Raw genomic sequence first — 23721 nt, 5'->3', positions numbered from 1 at the left:
GCTGTTCTTGGTGAAGTACTGTCCTGAGACTGCAGAATCTCGCGTCCACCGATATCGTGGTCCTAAATGTAGTATTGTACCAAGCCACGCAGAACACTGTAGCTCTCTGAGTTCAGAGAACGCTGATTGCTGCGCTAGGCCCAAAGTCCTTGTGGAGTTTTTGCGCAGGAATGCTCTGATTGGTGCACTTACCTGTAGAACGTGCGGCACGAAGCGTCTGATGTGGTTTTTACACTAGTTTTTGCTCTTAGTGAATGTTCATATGATGGAGAATATTTATGGAAAGTATAAAAAGTATTAAAAATAGGCTTGTATTTTAGTCATCACATGCTGTATTTTTTTGAAGTAAGCGTGTTTACCATTTGTATTGAAAAGTGTAAAATAAGCTTTGACAGTTTCATAAATAGGCATGCTTAGAAAGTAATGCGGAATTTTTATTGCTTCGTTCCTCACCACGGTGGTCTAGTCGCTAAGGTAGTCGGCTGATGATCAGCAGTTCACGAGATCGAATCCAGGCGGCGGCTGCATTTCCGATGGAGGCTGAAATGTTGTAGGCTTGTGTGCTCAGATTTAGGAGCATGTTAAAGAACCCCAGCTAGTCGAAATTTCCTGAGTTCTTCGCTTCGGCATCTCTTGTGATTATATAGTGGTTTTGGCACCTTATTTCATGCATATCAATAAATTTTCACCACTTTCTGATAGGCCCTTTTAAAATATAAACCTCTATACTAGGCAATCTTTTTGGTCAAATATCAAGTTTTCATTTAAAAACCTACAGCATATGGAGAATCAATATGTAGCTGATCGAAAGCGAAAGTGCCCCTACATTTCTCAAAGCAAGTGTGAGATACGTAGCTTTAAAATCTTGAATGTTAAATGCGAAGTATGGGATAGAGGACTTTGCCTACTTTGAGCATATCTATCTATCTATCTATCTATCTATCTATCTATCTATCTATCTATCTATCTATCTATCTATCTATCTATCTATCTATCTATCTATCTATCTATCTATCTATCTATCTATCCATCTATCTATCTATCTATCTATCTGTCTATCTATCTATCTATCTATATATCTATCTATCTATCTATCCATCTATCTATCTATCTATCTATCTATCTTGCTATCACTTTATATATTTAACTATCTATCTATCTGTGCATCTTTTCTCTATCAATAGATTTATCTATTTATCTACTATCTATCTATCTATCTCTCTATCTATCTATTTATCTATCTATCTATTTATCTAGCCGCGCACAACTTTGAGATCTCTAGGCCGTTTGGATAAGGGTATCAATACCGAAATTGGTACGACATACCATGACTGTATGAAGAACATAAGTGACTAGTCGTACCATAAAAATCATAATATGTACGTTATTATTGTCATGATATACTTCACATAGTCTTGCTGCGCCTGCAGTTCACATGACATCTTGCAAAAGTGTTAAGGTATGACATGACTGGATGGCGAACACAAGTGATAAACCCTGACGTAGAATTCAAGATATAGATATTACGTATGTGTTGACTACACGCCACACTTATGGTGCACTCGTGGTGAATAAAAGACGTGAAGGACGTGAATGGATGACGAAGATATGTGACTGGTTCAAACATAATAACCATGAGAAGCGTGTCATATGACATGACTACATACCACGCTCCTAATGTGCTCATCGCTGTTACGCTACCTTCACATATACCAAACTTTCTTTTATGTGACGCGAATGGACGATGAAGGTGCATGACGTGGCCAAACTTGATAAATATGGCATGCGTGTCACCTAAAACATGACTGCACGCTACGCTCGATAGCATGATCGAGGCCGTTTCGCTAGCTCCACGTATACCAATGTTTGATTTGATGTGACGTGCATAGGTGATGAACGTAAGTGACACGTCAAAACATGATAATCAGGATATGAGTGTCAGGTAGAACATGACTACATGCTGCGCTCATAGCGTGCTCGTGACCATTTACCTAGCTCAACATATACCAAATTTGGTATCACGTGACGTGTATAGATGACGAAAGGAAATGACACGTCCAGACATGATAAGCATGAGAAGGAAGTCAAGTGAAGTATAAATAATGTCTGCCTCACAAAGTTGTATTGATTTAAAAGAGACATGTCAACCTTCCTCATCTTCGCTCCGCATATATTTGATTCTAACTGTATGTGAAATTTTCAAGTTTTTATGTATCATTTGTTGCCAAATTAAAAAAAAAACATCAGAGCAGGTCAGTGCAGACCTTCAACTTTATGGCATTACAGATTTGCTGTGCTTCGCGAAAAATTCTTCAATAAAACTGATTGCTGATTTCTTTGTTCCACTGACCAGTAAGCAATACACGAAATTTTGAAAGAAATTTAAGAGGTCGGCCAGGCATGCTTTCATCGACTTTACGTTGAAGAACCTACTGATAACACCTGCTAGAGTATTAAGCTAAAATATCTAGTCTGATTATCGAAGCTCGCGAATTTATTTGAAGGGAAGCCAGGTTCGAAAATGGTTTCTTGCATTTGGTCCAAAGAGTGGCCTGGTATGTGATGTTGTCGTGACAACGATAGACGAGTGGAAATATTGGTATGTGATACCTGGCCATTCAAGTCTATTCTAAACATAGTTTCTGGTAGACCAATACAGCGTTTTAATGAGCACAGCAATTCAACATATACATACCGTTGTTACTGTCACATTCAAACCTGACAAGAATCTTTATCCCGAAGGTGAAAGATGTGTTTGCAGTGTTCTGTGTGGCTTGATAGTGCAGACACACTTTGCAAAATGGTTTTTTATGAATGAAAAATTTTTAGAAGAAGTAATAGCAACATTCCCTTGAGTATGTGATTATGTATGATTGATATGTTGAGTTTAACGTCCCAAAACCACCTTATGATTATGAGAGACGCCGTAGTGGAGGGCTCTAGAAATTTTCACCACCTGGGGTTCTTTTCCGCCTCCATCGGAAATGCAGCCGCCGCTGCAGGGATTCGATCCCGCGACCTGCGGGTCAGCAGCCGAGTACCTTAGCCACTAGACCACCGCGGTGGGGCATCTAATTGTATAATTGGTGCTTTTGGTACAGGTGCGAAATAGAGCAAGGTAGGCAATCTCTACGCAGAGAAGAAAAGAAAACACTTGATAACACTTGAAGAAGACTAGGGCTTTGCGTTGCAGAGTAGAATGCGATATCGCAATCGGGTTTCGTGCAGATCGCCTTCTCCAATGCTAGCCTCGTTTTTGGTCTCGTTGCTTGCCTCAATCGTGTCCTAAAGCAACAAGTCATTGCGCGTTACATTGCCTGTTCGAAGCTGTGCTACAATACTTATTGCTCGTAGAGTCATTTATTACCTTCTACCACATAGCTCCGCCTTTAGTGTATCGGCAAGAGGACCATTGTCCCGTAAGGAAACACGCGAACATCAGCAAGTGCTCACTTTGCTGATGTTTTTGCAGCTGTCTAAAGAGCTCTTCGCGCTATAGGTATCGTGAAGTCGATTTTACCTCAGTGCGGCGCCGGAACGAAAAGCTTAGCGGATAAAACTAACCATAACGAAAAGGGGTCGCTCAAAATAGTACGCGATACGTGCGTATCCTTTTCTGCATAGGTGGGTGGATTGTGAAAGAGACTCACAACAAACGAGGGCACGCGTCTGTTTTCAGTGTGCCTCTGACGGCAAACGCCAACGAATTTACGATGGGGTGGGGCAAGGAACGGACCTCCCTCTTGTCCTTGTGCGGTGCCTATGTAATTTTAGGCAAATTCAGCACTTCTTTCTCAATCCATAGGTTTTGACACCTGGCCTGGATCGTTGGTTTTTCCACGGAATGCTAAATGCGTTCATGAGGCTCCTTCGACAACGCGGCCGTCATATGTAGTATTTCTTTTCGAAGAAGGTTCAAGCAGTATCAATGACTCTGCAACATATGTCCTGCCAGGTCATATAGACTGGCTATAGTTATTTCTCACTAGGAGGTTTGCGTCTTTTTCTTTATTTCTGCCGCAGGCAAGGCGAGAACTTTTCGCTCACAAATAACGACGCTGACATCAGAGCCGGTGCTGCAATTGCTCCAGAAGCAGCTGTTCACCTCAGTTACAATAAAATTTGCTAGCCTAATGGAGAAAAGACATCAAGAAACAAGGACGAAGCAAAATAGACTAACCTTCATTTGAATTAGGCAACTTTATTACTACCCAAGGGTAAAAAAAAACTTTGCAAGTTGTTTGCAAAGAAGCACTTCGAAGGCAATCTAAAAGAGCGAAGTTCCCTAGAAGTTGATGCCGGTGGCGTAACTATGACATTACCATCTGGGACATTCCTGAAGACTCGATGTGAACTGACTAGGCTTTACACAGAATTCTTCAGCAACAAACACGCACTCTTTTTTCAGCTTCTTAAAATCAGTTTGTGTGCTCCAAATCAAACAGTTCGTTTTCTCTGAAATGTGAATGCATAACCATCGATTAGTGTTTAATTTCGCTGCAACCTAATTACCTATGACATTTCATGATAACTTCAACTCAATGTACAAGATATAATCGCAACTTTATTTTGATACGAATTCTGTGTTAGTATAAATTATTGCAGATGTTCATTTTTGTTACATATATCCCAGGCTGCAATTAGGATGCAAGTTGACTAAGCTTCGGTTAAATAAAGCTTTTTATGAAATAGGGAGTCATTGTCCTAGGCTGCATATACTAAATTTTTGCGCTTGAGATGTATCGGCACAATCGTCTTGCTCCCTTTCAACAATATTCACCAATCAAAAATGCATAAAAGTGATAACAGCAACGCAAATTATTACTCGTAGCATGTGACTGAGAGAGTTTGGATTAGTATCCATGCACGTTCACCCGTCGGGGGTAAATTGCCGCTTCTTGTAGAGCGGCCAAAGTAGCTGCTTATTCAAATGAAAGACATTTTGCTCTGAGCTGGCTCATCGTCACCATCATCGTTTATTTGACCCTTAAAGTTCTTTGTTACAATTACATAAGGAAGGGGGGGGGGGGACATATTACTAAGTTCAAAAAAAAGCAGTGGGATTTTTACCCAGGTATCCCGCGCACTGGCGCAGTATTCTACCAATGAGCCACGCTAGTGCTTTCAACTCGCTTACAAACTTGTTTTACGCAGGCCTGATGTCGGGAAAGGAATCACGGGTATATGAGTAATAAAGCTCTTTATAACAGCAAAGAAACAACCAGGCGTGATATTATTACTGTGGTAAAAACCCACTTCGGGCCTAATTCTTCATCATCGCCAGCCACTTCATAAAAAATTGGCACAAAATATTTTGCAAGGGCATTTCAGATCAGAAAAAAAAACTATGAAAGGCCGCTGTTTCAGCTCTTCCAGTCACAGCGAAAGCTGGAAGAGTGCCCTTTCAGAGTGTCTATTTAACATTCTTTGTGTACCTGCTGCGAGCACTTTTGCAGGGAAACCACTACGCCATTGTACATCAAGTGGTAGGCAGGCATTCACTATGTAATCTTTCGTCATTCATCAAAGAATTGGGGTACCTGATGCATATTTGCAACGAGTTTTGTGCAAATTATTGTGTGCTTTGGCTGACTGTAAAAATAAAAAAAATTGTCAGAAGATTTTATTCGCCACAATACTCCAACGTGGGTGTGCACCAAAGATAATAAGTGATCAAGACCATGTTTCTTAAAGGGTTGAAGCATTCGAACACCCTCTAGTTGTGCGATTCCCAGTATGATGTTTGTTGGATGCTGCAAAATACTATAACTCATAATAACACAATTATTTTTTACCATGCATCACACCTGCGGAAGGCCAGTTTAGAAAAGAGTTTGAGGTACCACCACGGCTAGGTGTTAAATCGCTGGTTTGGTACGCAGGAAATGCGGGTTCAAATCCCATTGTGTCCTTGTTGGTTTTTATTTACAAGGTGTTTCGTTATTTTGGGCTTTAGTGGTTACGAGTGGCGGCGGCGGTGGACAAGCTACGGTGTGCACGTAAACTGCGCCGTGTTTTTATAACAGCTTTCGCTGTAACGCAAATAATATTATTAATTTTACTACTACTATATTACTACCATTATTATTATTATTATTATTATTATTATTATTATTATTATTATTATTATTATTATTATTATTATTATTATTATTATTATTATTATCACTTGGTTCGAGTAAATAGAAAACATCACAAGAAAAAGGAAGGGAAGTAGCTGAGAGCTGTCACCTATTGTATAATTTATCAGGGGTTATATATAGGAAATTCGCTATTTTTACAGATAGTTTAGAAAAAATCACACAATCGACAGATTATCAGCACCTCAAATTTCCATGGAAAGCCCAGTCGAGTCCATCAAAAAAACTTGAAATTATAATCTCCAGATTCCGGTGCCGTGTCCCCCCGTGAAATTTTTATTTACACAGAGCTGGTCTGACACTTTCCCCCCCTTTGTCCGTTCTGCGAAAAATCAGAAACTATTTAACATCATTTTGGCTCATGTCATAACTATGCATTAATTAGGAAACGACTTTTAGATATTCCATTTGCGAAGCTAGGTTTGAATTTAACCACAGAAATGTTCTAAGTTTTGGTGCCTCTGTTTTGGGATTTTGCCACAGAGATGCATTCGATGCGGTGTGTAATTTTATTCAAGACTCTAAATGTTTTTCAACATAAAGCCCACTTGAACAGATACTCAAATTAAAACCGGGTCGAAAAGTAATTTTCAATTCTGGATAAATCCGTGACATACCAAATTAATTGGGTTCGGCAAAACCAGCTGTCTGGTCGGCTCCCAAAATCAAGTTGTAGCTACTTTGTTGTTGATTCTTTTTTCTCACTATCTAAGTTTTTGGTTCTTTCTTTTTTTAAGATACTGTATTCACTATACAACTCCCCCCCGCCCTTTGTTTTCGTTGTAAGCAATAATGCAGTTATCGTCCATATGAGACTATATGTTCTCTTGGCCAATCCCCCAGAGTGGGTACGAGCCATGCATTAGAGGATACAAACAAACAAACAAACAATATTGGAGCACAACGCCTGCCTGCTCTTTTGGAAAATGAAGGCATAAGGAAAATAAGAGAAGAAAGAAAAAAAGAGAAGAAGAAAGTTGAAAGAAAAAACACACACGCAAAAAATAAATAGTCACATAAAAATTCTGTATAAACGTGATGCTAAGTCCGTCTTCGTTAAGAAAATAAAAGGACTCCGTGAGCCTGGTCACGCCTATAGAAGTACGTTCTCCTTGGAACAAGCCATCATCAAGAGTCGTGCATCTAACTGCAATCAGTCCATAGTTGTTTTTGAGTAGTGCTTGCTGCACAACCAGTTTAAGGCACTCTAAAATGACGTGTTTCAGTGTCTCGCAGGAGTCCTGTGACGAAAATATCGGACTGTCAGCACATCTTTGACTATATAATCTTTCGCGCACTCACACATAACTGACTCTTAACTAGTATAACAAGGGCTGTGGCACGATGACTCAATTCTCGACCGTGAATGCGAGGAGGAAACAATCCACTTGCCCCACGCTGATCAGGATAATGTATCAGAAGATGATGGTGAATCAGTAGAAGAATGCTGTCAAACCGGCATAAAAATTCTTAGTAGTCACACTTGTTGCGGGCACAACTTGAAGCGAGGCGATCGGCCTCTTCATTGCCAGGAATACCAACATGCGGAGATATTTACTAAAACTTCAGGGACACACCATGAGAAATACTTTTTGTTGCAGATTTAACAATGTCGCATATAACAGGGCCAATGGAGAAGTACTTAGAACAGGCGTAAAGAAGGATCTTAGAACAGACGTAAAGAAAATTGCTGATAAAAGTGTAAAAATTGTGCGCACAAAATTTAAACATACACGAGCACAAAAACGTTGACTTCGGTAGAGTTTCCACTGGCTGCCAAGTTTAGGTGAGTATTAGAGTAGCTGTTTTAATGCGCACAAGTGATGCTCGGAGACGTTGACTCCCGGTAAGTTATTCCATTCTTTTCTGGCGACGGGAAGAAATGAACTGTTGAATGCAACGATCCTACTGTGAAAGGACGTTGTTGGAGGCTTCAGGAAATAAATAGCCGCTAAGAGTATAGCGGGTGGGAGAATGTGGGAGCCACGCAAGTAATGAAAAGACTTTTATAACATGTGACATAAAAAAGTCGAGAAAACTTACGTCTGTCAGCTAGATTCTGCAATTTTAAGAATCCTTCATAAAAGTTATGCTTCTTTTGTGATTGTAATTGGAGGTGATAAGCCGGGCAGTCTTATTCTGAACGGATTCCAGCGCATTATTCAGATAGGTTTGGTGAGGGCTCCAATCGGAAGACGCGTATTCAAGCTTCGTGCCAACGAACGTTAGGTACGCAATTTTACGGATGTAGCTAATTTTTTTATCAATCAATGACCAAGTGTGTATTGTTATCCGGCCATGTGAGTGAGTTACAAATAAGCACGCCAAAGTATCTGCAATTGTCGACTCAGGCCAAGTTTGTTCAGTTTAAATTGTAGCCATATCGAGTGTTTCACTGCTTCCGAGATACGCGCATGATTTCGCATTTGGAAACACTTGTCTGCATCAACCACACTGAACAATTATTGTCAACTAAAAATAGATTACTTTGTGGAATTTTGTGTTTTTTAGTTGTAATTATGCGGTAGTAAAGAGAGGCAGTCAACCTCAAATAAATGAATGGATGGTGATATTCTTGATGGTTGATTGTTAACGTACGTAAGGAAGAGTAAGGGCCCGAGAATTGAGCCCTGAGGGACACCGGATTTGACCGGAGCAGTAGTGAAGTGAAGGCAGGATTACACTGTTTTTTCGTGCTTATATCCATGATATCAATTTGTATGGCAGTGGTATTCATGTCATCAAGTTGAGTGGTTGCAACAAGCACAACGTTATTGGTCTTGGTTGATTTTTACGAATATAACCAAGACAACCGGTGGTTCATGAACTAGCTTCATAATATGCTTTGCATGTATCTCACTTCTACATCCTATGGTTCATTGAACTGAATTTCTCTGTTTAGCTTTCGACGTACAAGTTCATGCTATTGTTAGGAGGCAGCGTCAGGACTCATGTGCCAGGTGTGCGGCACCACATCTGGTACCTATAAGACCACCATCTACCGCAGTTGTCTTTTGCAGTGGTACGAAGAGAAGTCATTCAAAGCTCTATCTGATACCAACTTTCAATATCTACGACGAATAGTCCACAATCTTTTACATACGCACGAGTAGGGCAACGCCATGTTTCATGTTTATTCCATTAGGCTGATCCCGTTGTTCCTGCATTGTCACAAAGGCCTGTGTCTCAAGGCCTGTGCTTCATTGGCAAAAGCCTGTGTCTCAAAGGCCTGCCGTTTACGCCCATGCACCTCTTCATCGAAGGAAGGGCGCAGAGAAATGTCTGTCAACAGACTCTACCGGAACAGCGCCAGCATGTCTTTCCTGCATGTGCAGCTAAACGGCTCGTCACTGCAAGTGCACGTTGTAATGACTTCCAAGCGGACACGTTTGCCTCGAAATAATTCTGATGCTTCACCACTTGATGCTCCACCAGTGAAGAACATGATCATCATTGTCGTGAGTCTTGCGTAGGCAGCGAGCACAGAGTGCCCGCGCAGCGAACTGAGTCAGCTGCAAGACCGGGCACCTTCGTCGTCTGCGCAAGCTGGCGTGACAATCAGAAGCACCCCATGACCTTTTGACAGCATGCCAAATCAATACTCCTTCGTTTTTCATTTTTAAACGTCATTTTCAAGCGCTTGCTTCTATCTAAGACGATTTTCTCGCTTCTCGTGTTTTTACGTTATACTAAGCTCTAGCGATCGATAGGGCTCAGGACCGCACCCCTCAAATCCTGATTTTCCAGAGGGCCCGCGCAAGGGCACTCTGGTTTAACCCTTCCTGATTCTGTTTTAACCTGATCAAATACGTAGGGGTAGACACGGTGTGCAGTGCGTGTGGAGAAGAGGAGAAAATTGCGGAACATTTGATAATGTTCTGTGAATGGCTTCATCCTATAGGTTGGGATGATGGAGCAGAGTTTTTCAAAGCACTGAAGCTCAGGGACAGGGATGACGAAATGGACTTTAAGCGGGCAGAATTAACTAGAAGGGAGTATCTACTTGGTGGCTAAAGTCAAGCACGAGTGAAAATTAACCTTTCACTGCTAAGTACCTTTCCTCAACCTCTCTATTCAAAAGATAAAAGAGATAAATCTAGTTTTTGGTTCACTAATGATTACAGCTGGGTGGCGTTAGCCACCGCCCAATCTAAAGGATACAGCCATATCAATCTATCCATCCATCTAACCATGTCTGAATGGGCCTAGCCAGACGACGCTGCATGAACTCGCAGTAGTGGGAAAGATATAGAGAGGCAGTATCTAGTTGAGGCAGCTAGAGGACGACTACGACGAAGAGCCGAGTCCGTGACTCGATCTGCGAGCGGTAACCAGTAGTACCGATAAACGTAAAAAAACTGCAATCGCTATGGGTACCAGGCCACCGCGGATTATATTTGAACGAAATGGCTGACTTTTTATCAGCAGTATCCCTGGGTGGGCCCACCATCCCAGTTTTGCCAGATACGGCTTACGTGACAGGGCTAAGGTTCCGAAATGCTTGCCTGCAATGAGAAAAGGTAACTTGGATAATTACAAAGATTTCGAGCATTTAAGCTATTGCTGGAATAAACAGTGGTGTGTATCTCGCCAGTTCAAGGTCACTTATACCATATTGCGCAGTGCAGTTCCACAACTAAATTATTACCTTAACAAAGCTTGGCTCAAGGCGTCACCGCTATGCATTTGGTGCAACGAAACTGAAACAATTGAACATTTCGTTTTATTCTGTCATTGTTATTCTTATCAGAAAAAAAAGATTTTAGTTGCCCGATTACAAAAGCTAGCAATACAAGGAAATCTACAAGTAATTTTATCACTTGGCGGAACTTCTTTTGGTTACAGCCACAGGAATGTATGCTCCACTGTGTTTGATTGCATCAACGCAACTAAAAGCTTACCGTGCAAATGAACCTCTACCTTTTCAGATCTTTAGCTTATAATTCGTAATAATGTCTATCAAAAACAAGAGATGGTTTGACCGCTTGCTCAGCAAACATTTTTGTTGTTTTGGTATAGTATTATTTTTAAACTATTTTTTTCAGATTGGCTTCTTTTTCATTTTAGTTTCATTTAGGTATAATGCCAACGGTTCTTGGCCCATCCCCCTGCGTGGGTAAGCGCCTTCCATCAGAGGTCATCAGCATCAGCATCAGCATGAACCGAGCAACGTGCGGCTTTGAGTCTGCGTGCGACGCACAGCAGTGAACAAAGGTTTCTCGGCAATTTCTCACGGCGTACCAGAACTCTTTTCACCTTCCTATTCAGGGTTCATTTTGTGCCCACGTGTTTGTACGGTATTTGAATGGCGTAAGCTTCCCTTACCAGGCAGCTCACTCCTGAAGAAAGCCGAGTGTCAGGCCGGAGAAAGCCTGTGCCCGTTTTGTGTAATCGGCGGGTATCTGGTGGGAGGTGGGTTCGAACCTACGACCTCCCGCCGCCGAAGTGGACACTGTAACACAAAACCACGGCTGTGGTACAATACAGGGCTGCATGAAATGTACTCGTATGTTCGCAAGTACATACGTTCCTGCACTGCGTGTCAGCGACGGAAAACTACTTTTCATGCCTCTGGAAAATAACAACCATTGCCGTGTCCAGCTCGGCCGTTTTATAGATACGGCATCGACATCTACGGCCCACTACCTGGTACTCCTGCTGGAAATCGCAGGATTTTCTTGCCCGTTGTCCATCTCACCCGTTACGCGTAGACCGCCACTTGTCAGCCGCTGTTGCTCATAGTCTCGTCTTTTTCATCTTACGTAGTGTTATCCTTCACTATGGCGTACCAGCTGAGATGCTTAGTGATTATGCGCGTGCGTTTCTATCGCACGTCGTCCAGGAGCTTTCCAGTGAGTGCAATATTATTCACCCACCACTACGAGATATCGGCTACAGACAAACGGTTTCACGGAGCGATTTAACTGCACTTTCAGTGATATGCTCTCTATGTACATATCTTCTGACCATTCTAAATATGACTCGGTACTTCCTTTCGTGACATGTGCGTGTAATACACCCATGCGAACAATTACTGGGTTTTCATTTTTTTTTCTACTTTACGGACGTGAGCGCATTCCTACGCTTGACACAATAGTTGCTTACCGCCCAGATGCTTCAGAATACCGCCCAGCCTCTGAACTTGTTCAGTGTGCCGAAGAGTGTTGCCAATTAGCACGTTCATGTACGTCTGTCGCACAATGCCTTCAAAAAGAACAGCTTGACCAAGCCAAGCCTGCTCACAGCTTCTCCGTAGGCATATTTTTATGGCTTTCGGTTCCATTCCAGTCCCACGACATCTCCCAAAAGGTCGCACTTAAGTACAACGGTCCCTACTGTATCGTTGAATGCACATCACCGGTCAACTACGTCGACGGTCTAGTGACACCTGCCGATGACAGACGATGCCTTGGTCGTGAGATAGTCCACATCAGCTGCTTAAAAATTTACTATGAACCCCTTGTGCTTGCTGCGCCGTTAGGCGCCAGGATGGCTCGTCTTCACCACCGGGACAAGTGTAGTGAAGAAAAGATAGAGAGAGACAGTATCTAGTCGGAGTAGCTAGACGACGACGGCGGCGAAGAGCTGAGCCCGTGACAGTGACTGATGCCCCCGAAACCTGGCAGTTGGTTTCAGTCGATAAATCCCCTTATATTGCTTTCTGTTTTGAGCCTAATAAAGTTGTTTCACTCACCCACTGACCACATTTTTTCCCCTCTCATCGTTCAGGTAAAGTAATACTTCATGGAGGGCCTTGAGGCTTTTAACGACGGAGCTACTTAAGCTGGTTGTTAGTCCATACTAAGTGAACAGTACATTGTCTTGTCTTGTCTTGTCGCCTAGGATATATTGGCTCATACCCACATGGGGGATTGGCCACACTGTACCTCATAATAGATAATTTTTACAACGCTTGCTAAAAAAAGAAAGAGAAATTAGATAGGAACAATAATAATGTTCCTTTAAAAAAACGTGAAAAAGTGCCGAAGAATGCGATAAACAAGAATATATAAAACAAATTAACAAGAATGAGGAAGGGGGACAAAGAATTGGATATATCTGGCAGTATCACAAGCAGCGTATCCTTCCGGTTGCCTGAATGAATTTATGTAGCACTGACAGAATAGCACTGCGGCCCACACCCAGCTGACTGGCTCCAAACGATAATAGGGTGGATTGGCGTAAACTGGCACGTGCTTTCTCTGCCCTCTTCGTCTGCAACTTCGCTCATACAAAACGTGTGCCCGTTTGTCTCTTGTGGCATGCAACAGCTCTAGCGGGAACGAGTACAGAAATGTAGCGAAGAAAAGAAACAGATCGGTAGTAAGAAAAAAATACACACAATAAAAGGAATGAAAAGATGGAGTGACTCAAGAAAGAACTTGCGGAACGCTTGAGTGACCTTTCCAGAGTAGGGGGCGATACCGCAATCGGCACCTGTGCGTATTGACTTCTTAACTGATAGCATTGCTGTTATTCTGGACAGACGTGTCCATCGTGCATGTCGTAAAGCATCAATTGATTGTATGCGTCGAAACGGCCGAGGAAAGCTATTCTAGAATGTCTTTCTGTAAGTAGAGCCAATAAATGCCCGCTACATCGCCGCTGTTTTCTTTGCGGTTCAGTGGAGAATAAAATACGCATGCGTATGGCAACACGTGAACTTGCGCAGTTATATGTGTGAGCGCTTCGTAATGGGTGGGCCTTCAACACACCCACCCCATGAGCAGTTCACATGCGTGGGCATCTGGTGTGAATCTACGCTTCTGCCACCTAATCCATATGTTAAGGAGACTTCTTATACAACCTAATTACACTAGCTAAATGACCTAGCATTCTCCACATACTTTGCTCCTCCCCACTATTCTGTCAGTATGGCTTGAGGGGGAATGAATTAGCTTCATTAGACCTAATAATTTAGTATACGCAGAGCATTGTATTCAAGTGCCAAGGCCGATACTTACAACACCGTGGAGAACAAGCAAGGAAGTTAATACCGCTGTTTAGGGTTCCAGGTGTCTGCTATCACAATAATAAACGTTTACGCTTACGTGCTTGTCTTTAAATAGCCACATAAAATTTACACTTTGAAGGCTAGGATTATAGATAGGAATGAATTACAGCTCCTATAATACATTTTCGGAAGGCGTTGCTCAGCACTATGTTTCGAAGAGCGAAAGTTGTCGTAGAACTGACTATTGTTCAGCATTCAAAGGACGTGGAGAAATTTGTGTTTTTGGCACTCTCTTATTACAACGTATGCGCCAGATAGAATAAGAGGAGATTGTTTGAAAAGCGCTAGATTATCTTCTACGAGAAGCAGAAACTTGAACTCACTGCTGACAGAAAAGCATAAGTTAAAGAAAAAACATTTAGCAAGAGTTGAGATGCGTCTATCCTTTAGGTTCATGGTGAAAAGTTATGAGTACACATAAAAATATGTAAAAATTGATGAAACACATACACATATTAGTTACAGTGGTTATATACTGCATGTAAAGATGTATACGCACCGCCTGTTGGTGGCAAGCTTGTTCCCATGATAAGGCATTCATTTTTCGCGTAAAAAAACTCAAATGTGAGGCGTGGTGAACCTGCATAAAGGCACAAAAATGGAGCACAACTTTTGTTGACGCTAGGTTTTTTAACTGCATGTATACAGTCATCTATATTGTATTAGGTCCCGAATGCAGATCAGTAGACTGAAAAGTTGATTGTTGAAACAGCTCAAAATAAGTACGGATACGATGCTGCCTTAAGCATTTATTCATTACACCAAGAAATATACTTCCGCTAACACCATAATCTCTAGGCTTGTTCAGCGTGTTTGAACAAAATCCCTCACTGGTTTTCATCTCATCACTTCATTGCTGTAGTACATTGAAAGCGCTCCAGTTTGCTCTGCCACGACTTGGTCACAAGGTGCTATACGTCTTCAGTTCAAGGGCTCAAGAAGTACGATTACCGAGAAAAATACCACCTTTCTTGACGACAGCTCTTTCGTTGAGGTTACGGTCTGCGAGATAACACATCCTTTCAAGCCCTCAAGACACTACATTGACTTATTTTGCACGGGCCTAGTGTCTCCCATAGCATGAAGAAGGCTGCTGCGTGCTTCGGGGTGATTTGTTTTTGGCCCCAACAAACTAAGGAGCATTTCTAAGAAGGTTGATTAGAAAAAAAACAAGCCTAGAATCTTTGTGGAAAGACCACTCAAGAAACTACGCTACAAGCAAGTGTGAAGGGATGTCTCACGTGTGAGATTTCGACATGGTGTGGAAGTTCTTATATCGGGCAGATAGGTCATGGCCCGCAAAAGAATCAGTGCAAGCACGACAACACACTGAAGCCAAGAAGTGATAGTGATTAGCTGTACACGTTTGGCTGTTATTTAAAATTTAAAGAGCCCAAGGACGTGCGCATATATTATTACCGGACTACAGGCAATTTTTCTAAAGCTTTTGTGATGCAGCATGTGTTATTTTACTATCAATACGGTCACGGCCGATGTGTTCACATGTTCTCGCCCTGGGCTGGTAAACATCTAGGTACCTGCATGCCACACAGAGCGCCCCGGCAAAGACACAGTGACAAAGGGGCGCGCGTGCTGACAAACCCCTGCTAGTGCGTGGCTCATACTGCCCGCTATCAATTCTGAGGTCAGTTACTTATGCTTACTGTAGAGCATGTTTTCTTAGGCGAACATTACAGTTCAATCAGAAACAAAATTAAGTTTTTGTGATTGTAGTTATTCCGCGCATATATTTCAATGAGTGGCTTCAAATAATAACTGTTTCAGTGTTTGATGCCTCCCAGTAAGTTGTTGGCTATATTGTCTAAAATAACTATTTTGAAAATGTTTATTCACTAAGGATATAAACAGGTGGTCTGAACATATAAAAGATTCATTATACTTGCTGTGTCATCTGCTGCAAAAATGTAGTTTATGAAAATAAATTGCGTGAAGTTCAAGGTAATTCGTGCCACGTACGCGAAACAACTATTCGCCTATATCTGTTTAGGTAAATTGCCGTGCAGAGAACCAGTGACATGCTATGACCGTCTCCAGATCTGCCTGGCCCGGTGACGTTTAGATTGCTGGGGCCTATTTTGGTCCCTTGTGGAGAAAAATATCGACTCACTTGCTCATTTGCTATGATAAGGTAGTTGATATGTGTTGAAAAGATAACCATTGTTTTCGTGACTAGTCAGTTTGAAGTATGTAATTGGTCTTTTACCTCAATGTATTGTGTTGTTTTTTGTTCCGTGCTGTAGAAACTCCACTGTAAGGTGGAACGTGCACATGAACAGCCAAGAGGGTACAAAATAACTAAATACTTCACAAATTATTATAGCCAAAAAATAATAAACAAAAAAAGACACAAATAAAGCTTCTCTGTGGCTTGGAGACAAAGCGAGTGGGTAGGAACTTTCGTCTGATTTGCAGGCTTTTGCATAATGACCCATATATGCCCAGTTTCCTACATATAGGATGCTTCTTTCATGGACTGTAACCTCGCTATACTTTTAGTTGATGACTAGCGCCACTGACACGATGTCAAGCAGGTCACATTCTCAACGTTTACAAGCCTAGGCATTGCTAGCTTTTCATGCATCCTACGTGCAGAAATTGATAACGATGTAATAGTATGCCACTGGATAGATAACAGTATTGTTACTTTTGTCTCCAATGTCATGATGTTCTGCCAACGCAGTGGTGAAGCAATAATTAGGAGAAAAACAAGCTAGAGTCACGTATAATAGGCCATTACTGAGAGCTAAGCAAAATGCCAATTTGAAAGGTGTAGACAGGGCAGACGAGAACATCTCCGTGTACAACTCGGCCATGGGTAGAGAAAGCGCTAGTCTTCTTTGTTTAGCTACCTTCTCAACACATCAGTGAACAATGCTCAGCAGTTGCATAAACTAGTAATGAAACATTGAGCACATTCTCTTTGAGAGGCCCATTGCAAAGGCCTCCTTCAAGAAGTATGGGTCAAAGCCCTCACGCGGAAAAGGCTGCCAGCCGGCAAGACAACATGAAAATCGCTTTGATCACACCGACTACATATTCCCCCATTAGAATAAGGTGACAATGTGAGCCCATACGAAAAGACAATCAAGTGCCTTGAGAAGTGCAATGTTGTAGTGCACGCGAAATGCTTCAGAGCTTTTGGTTGAGGGTATAGGTGCACTTAGCAATAGCATTTATATGAACACTGTCAGCTCAATTTCGCTACTTGTGTTGCCATCAATCACCGCATATATACACGTACGTATATATCGTAAAACACAAGAAAAACAAATTAATTCAGGAAGAGACTCCGGCGTGCAGAATTGAACGTGGGATATCTGAGTCGTGAGAGCATGGCCTTTACCACTGAACCACGAAGAAGTACCTCTTTCAATATTCAAACAGAAAGCTATTTATATTAACAACTCACTACTTGTGATGGACATCTCGGGAGAAACTATCGTGTTTTAGTACAGCCAGCAAGACGGCGCAAAGAGCGCGCATCACCATATCGTCATGATGCGGCGGCGCACGCTCTCATCTCCCACGAGTACTTTGCTCCGTAAAAGAGGGGCAGGGTGGATGCTCACCGGTGCGCTTGCCTATCTCAAGAAGGAGACAATAGTACGCCTTGGCTGGCATCGGGCTTTCACCAGCGCTATTCTGATGTGGTTACCGGGCGCAAAAAAGGTCACTGAAATTGTTGCACAGTCTCCAATAGCGTGACGGGTGCGGTTTTCAGACACAGTGAAGTAACAACTGAGACATAAATTCGCGTTCATTTGTACTTGAAAGTACGTTCTGTGGGTCAGTTATGCATAAAAAGTGCGGGGTACGTTTCGATTTACTTGTCATTGTGCGCATAACTTTCTATTCTGTTGCTGTTGCGTTTATATACTCGCTTTTGCAGCAAAGCTGTCACTTTTTTTAAAATATTTGTTTTGCCTTTTTTTCTGAGTTTTCGCAAATGTGGGTTCAACGCCAATTATTCTATATAAAAATGGAAAGTAGGCTTTATTACTGCTATTGTTTTATTAACAACTAATTTGCCGATAACGCTAATTGACGTGAATATTTTGGGTACTTTTACTGAGAATTCTCGATCATTTTCGAGAACACGGCTCAGAAACCATTTCGCATCTCTCGATTATCGCATGAACACGAGCTTGCGGTCTCACGAGCTTGCCTTTCCCCAGAGCCACCACGATACGACACAAAGACGGTCGACGTTATCATTTCTAGCGAATAATCGGTTACGGCGATGAAGCCAGCGTGCAAGGATCACTAAACGCGTCACAGTACTATCTCTAGGTGCTGAACGTGCTGTTGAGACCCCGCATGCTGTTCACAATCGAACTGAAGTAACAACTACGCAACTGACGCAACTCAAACTTTGTAAAAATGTAAATGTATACTAAGGTGCCGAGTAAATAAGGGCTGCCTCTCGGGCTTGAAAATTCATCATTACTCCGTTCTTTAGTGGGTGTGCCATGTGCCTTACCGTTCACTATAATGTCCACATGTTGCCCAATGAGCTCCTTCGTGAATTTAAGAGTCGCTGTCCTGCAAATGTCACAGTCAGTTAGATTTAGGGCATATTTCTTGAAACACTCTCATAGTGCAAACTTAGGTCCTGTATCAATAAAGGTGACTGCGCGTCACATGTTGCCAGGTCTACCACTTTTGCATTGATACCCACTTGCAAGAAAAAATGATGACGTGCACAGTAAACAAGAATGCGGAAGACTGCAATTGTTCGTGCCTTCTGCAAACATTTATAGATCGCGTGCAGCCCTTTCCTCTGCTGAGTAGGAACCGGCTCGCCAAGCAGAACCATTTTATGTCTCCTGATTCCCTGCTCGAGTAGTTCTCTGCTTCAAGTACACATTATTGAACGAGCAGCAACAATTTCTCGTAAATAAGAACTTGCGCAGTCGTAGGAAATAATGCAAACGGTTATTATTGGACGCGATTCTCATGTCCACCTTGTGAACTGTTTACTTCGGCCTACTGTGATTCGCTGGAGTAAAACTTGTTGGGCTAGTCGAGGCATTGTACAAGAACAGTAGATGACGCGAACCACTAACAAATTTGTAGGCGGAAGGTTCACGCCTAAATTTTTCTAGTGGTTCGCGTCGTCTAATGTTCTTGTGAATTGCTACAGCTTGGTTGCTTACCTGACGTAGAATTAAGGGTGGTGCATGATCCTTGCTTCGGTTTAAAACACTTCAACTCGTTCATACACAAGTTCGGACTGGGAAATTTAGGACAAATATCCTGTTAGTGTGCTTTTATTCTACATCTAGCTCTACGCAGGAATTGTACCGATGGGTGTGGTGCGTCAACGTGGTCAAGAGCGCCATGATGTCATGGCTCGCTGTACTTTCAATCAAATGAAGGAGCGTTGTAGAAATGAACATGTCCACGATGTGGAAACCTCGAGAAAAGCTGCATTCTCGATCACAATTTCGCTTACAACTTTTCCCACCAGGCACTTCAGCTTCGAATTCTGAATTTTACAATTTTCACCTTACTATTTTTTTTCCTAGGGAACCTAGTTGAGCGTAATTCACCTAAATTTCTAATATACAGGCTTTTTATGGGTGTCCCGTTACAACACAGTTACACATATAATCACGACTTACACTAATTCTAATTAAGTGAGTGCAGCGCATTTTGTTTTAGTGCAAGACAATACTTACTTGCTGGTCCAGCTACCGCCATTATTCTGAAAAATTTCAAGAAAAGAAAACAATTCAGCACTGTTCATCGTTCAAACATCTTTCAGAAGTCAGCTGCCGGATACTCCGTGGAAAAATGGCTGTTCAGGCCTTGTGTATGTCAAACATTACAGAATGGGCATTGGTAGTAGCAAGGTACGTGTGCGAGATGTGCTCGTATACTGTGCGATGTTGGTAAATATTAACAAAACACCAAATGGTAGATATTTCCGAAGCCACTACTTATGACGACTCTTGTAATCAGAATATCAATAAGACTACTGAATTATAGTATTGTAATATAGCAGTTGTTTGTCCATGAACAACTTTTCCCAGTGACTTGATAGAATTTCAACTAAGCCAGGTATGTGGGAAAAAATTTCTATTCGTGAATACTCTTAAAGAAAAACTACAACAGATCGTCCTTTCGGTGTAAAAGCTTCGGAAGTGAAGCCTTTTGTCAAACACAAAATAAATGCGACGATAACTATGGCCCTGCAGGTTTTACGTCCGTTAACTTGCATTGAGTAGCATCCCTACATGCAACCACGAGTGTAGTGCTGAACGACCTTGCTGTTGTATATTTTATAATTGTGGTAGATATTTGTACATGACCGTAGTAAATATAGAAGTAGGAAGCACGAATAACCACGTTCACTACTACATAAATGTGCCGGTGAATTACTTATTGATCAGTCTTGAGAAACCGCTTCCTTCCCTAGCGCATTTAGATAGTCGAAACAGATAAATATTATAAGTGGGCACGAATTGAGCTGCTACTACAAAGAATACAAAGGTGTGCGTCATTTTGACGAATAGGCAAAGTAACAATTTCGCTACAGTTTCTTTTAGTACGTTCTGAATGCGGTTGTTTTAGTTTAGGATTCTGCACTCTATGACATATGCAATAATATTAGTAATAATAATTGGGTTATAACGTCAAACAACTCCTATATGCTTATGTAAGATCCCGCAGTTGAGTGTTCCGGAAATTTTGCCCACCTGCAAATCTTCAACGTGCTCCAAAATATAAACAGTCGGTTCTCAATGATTTTCGCTCCATGCCCCGCCGCGGTGGTCTATGTTTAGTAAGGCACCCGGCTGCTGACCCGCGTGTCGCGGCTTCGAATCCCGGCGGCGGCGGCTCCATTTCAGATGGGGGTGGAAATGTTGTAGGACCGTGTGCCCAGATTTGGGTGCATGTTAAAGAACCCCATGTAGTTAAAATTTCCTGAGCCCTCCACTACGGCGTTTGTCATAATTATATGGTGGTTTTGGGACGTTAAACCCTACACATCAATCAATCAATAATTTTTCATCAAAAATGCGACCTCCGCATCTGGTATTTGATCCCCCGAACAGCAGGTAAGCAGCCGAGTGCCATAGTCACTAGACCACTGTGGCGGGTTCATAACACACATGTAGAAATTCTCCTGTATGACGTATATACATTTTCTCTTAAATTCCGGTGCCCCACCGCGTTTGTCTAGTGGCTAAATTACTCGGCTGCTGAACCGCAGGTCGCAGGATTGAATCCCGGCTACGGCGGCTGCTTTTTCGACGAAGCTTGAAATGTGGTCGTCACCGCCGGCACCGTCACAGTCAATTTTCTGCCTCACGTGGCTTGTCTGTAATGTCGTCCTTGTACAGTAGCATAGCGTCGAAAGCCGAGAGTGTTGGTCGAAAGCCGATGATGCTGTCCGTATACGGACAAGATTCTTTCATGTAAATGTTGAACAGCATCTGAACGACGAGCTTTGTAATCTTACCCACGCAATACATTAAGGATATAGGTCTGTGAAGTCTTGGAAACTGCGTTTTTTCACAGGCGTGAGAACCAACATTACATCAGCAAGTTTCCACTCCTGTGGCGTTGTCCGCTTTTCGTACTCTTTAGCATGCAGGCGTTGAGGTTATGGATATAGATATCGACTCATTTAACGAGTATTTTGTTCGTCACTCTGTCCGGCCCTGACACTAATTTAGTCCTCAGCCGATTAATCTCCGCTCTTATCTCTGCAAGCGAGACAGACGTAACGAAAGACAACTTTTGTCCCATTACATAACTTTTATGCTCTTATGCTCTTATACGCTCGGCTTACGGACCTCTATGTTCGTTTTATCATGTTCCTCTTTAGGGACGCCTAATTAGGGCGCCATCTATATAATTGCTGTTTAAACGCTGCCTTTCTGCTATCTGGATCTAAGTGGTGGTGAAGAAGTCACCACACCCCAACTGTTATAGTTCTCTCTCCTGACAGACATCCCCTTAGTTTGTTTTTGTGAGTGAGATGGTGTGCTCTTCAATTTGCGTTAGTAAAGCCGCAACTTGTTTTAATATATTCTTACACTATCTACTCTGCTCAGGTTCGTTCACTAATGCTCTTCTTCCAAAGATTAAGAAAACGCCTGTCTACCACTTCACTGTGTTCGCTGGTTTCCAAACCTTCAGGAGGCTTCTTTAAAGGAACTCTAACGAGTGAAACAATTTATCGTGTATTAGCAAAGTACCATTTCACAATCCCGAAAATACTGCTTTTATCCAGACACCACAATTAGAAAGCGGGAAACGAGCGTAAAGAAAATGCGAGTGGCGAAGCTAACTTGAGATCGCAGCGTAAAAACCATGAAGTAAGAAATGAAGTAAAAATAGGAGTCTGGTGGGGCCAGACTCCTATTGGACGTAGACTCCAATAAATTAACATTAACTACAGTGTATTTTTGTTTGTTGCATAGTCTAAACAAACGGAGTTATCAAAAATTTCATCAATCCCATGCCACAAAATTATTAAGAATACATTTTGAAACTTCTTACGTCACGCGCGGAAATTTTGACGCAAAATTCACACGAAAACTTCAATCTGGACTTTCTCCGCTACTATTAAACCAATGAAAGTAAACATATCGCATTTCAGTTCTCAAAGTGCAGGTTGTCAATCTGAATTTGAATCAGTGATTGTTCTTTTTTAGTGTTTTTAACAGTACGTCAAATGAATATTCATGCACTTTTGCAGTTATGCGGCGAGCGCTGCAGACTTGCGTATTTTCTTGCCCTTACGTCCTCCACCGCAGTTATATCTTCTGTTTGCCTTCTTCCAATTGTAACTTCTTCAACTCATTTACGCCAGACAATAGCTCCATTACGCCTAGGTGGCCTAAGCAACGTGATTTGTTTTTCTTGAAACAGTTATGTCCTAGTCAGAAGCAGCAGGAGAATGCCTCGAAGCCCAACTTTCAGGAGGATATTTTTCAGTGAGCTAAATGCTAGCTGCAATTAACCTCTCTCCCTTCTTCTTTTTTTAACTTTCTCCTTCAATATAACCTTTCAAGGCCCCACTGTACTTAGGCACAGATGCGTTGACCTATTTCAATGAACAATGAAAAACGGTGTAGTGTTCTAAAGGCATGCAGCTCCTCCTATTTAGGGTCATGGAGACATCCGCTTTGATAGTTCAATTAGCGTAAGCAGACTACTATTTTATTTCAAAATAAATATATACTTAAAGTGAATAACTGACTATAGGGGTTAGTACTTACTTGATCCGCTTCTTCATAAAACAAATCAGCCTCAGCAACGTCAGTGCTACCCCACTTGAACTGAGCATGCATACATCGAGCAGGGCTTCCTAAATCAACATCTGACATGCCGACGAGATGGAGACGTTGATTTTTGGGAAGGAACTGTGTAGAGGAAAATTGCCGGAGCTAGTCAAGAATTCGCACATACAATATAAAATAAGAGAAAGCATAGTACTTGTACGCGTCAAGTGAAACATCATTTACATCAAAATGACAATCAGAGTCTTCATTGGTCAACCGACCAACTTTAAAGTCCGCTGTCCATAAA

The 23721-nt window shown here is 42.0% G+C and overlaps 1 protein-coding gene across 2 annotated transcripts in view; it reads right to left on the bottom strand.

Moving 5' to 3' along the window:
* Window positions 1–4181: 4181 nt before the first annotated feature.
* LOC142767582 (uncharacterized) overlaps window positions 4182–23721 on the bottom strand; it is an 89323-nt gene continuing 69783 nt past the window's right edge. Inside the window, exons 5-10 of one of the 2 annotated variants that reach the window (XM_075869546.1) lie at window positions 23412–23555; window positions 19857–19882; window positions 18656–18717; window positions 14654–14734; window positions 11466–11592; window positions 4359–4455 (exon numbers count right to left, since the gene is read on the bottom strand). In XM_075869546.1, coding sequence (XP_075725661.1) covers window positions 11474–11592; window positions 14654–14734; window positions 18656–18717; window positions 19857–19882; window positions 23412–23555 — 432 coding nt within the window. In that variant the 3' untranslated portion in view covers window positions 4359–4455; window positions 11466–11473. Of the gene's footprint in view, window positions 4456–11465; window positions 11593–14653; window positions 14735–18655; window positions 18718–19856; window positions 19883–23411; window positions 23556–23721 lie in introns of both variants that reach the window. The other variant, XM_075869545.1, reaches the window with a different exon arrangement.

This window comes from Rhipicephalus microplus, chromosome 7, assembly GCF_043290135.1.
Source record: "Rhipicephalus microplus isolate Deutch F79 chromosome 7, USDA_Rmic, whole genome shotgun sequence".
Taxonomy (NCBI): domain Eukaryota; kingdom Metazoa; phylum Arthropoda; class Arachnida; order Ixodida; family Ixodidae; genus Rhipicephalus; species Rhipicephalus microplus.
Note: the sequence above shows the minus strand (reverse complement) of the source record. Positions and strands in the feature narration are given on the sequence as shown.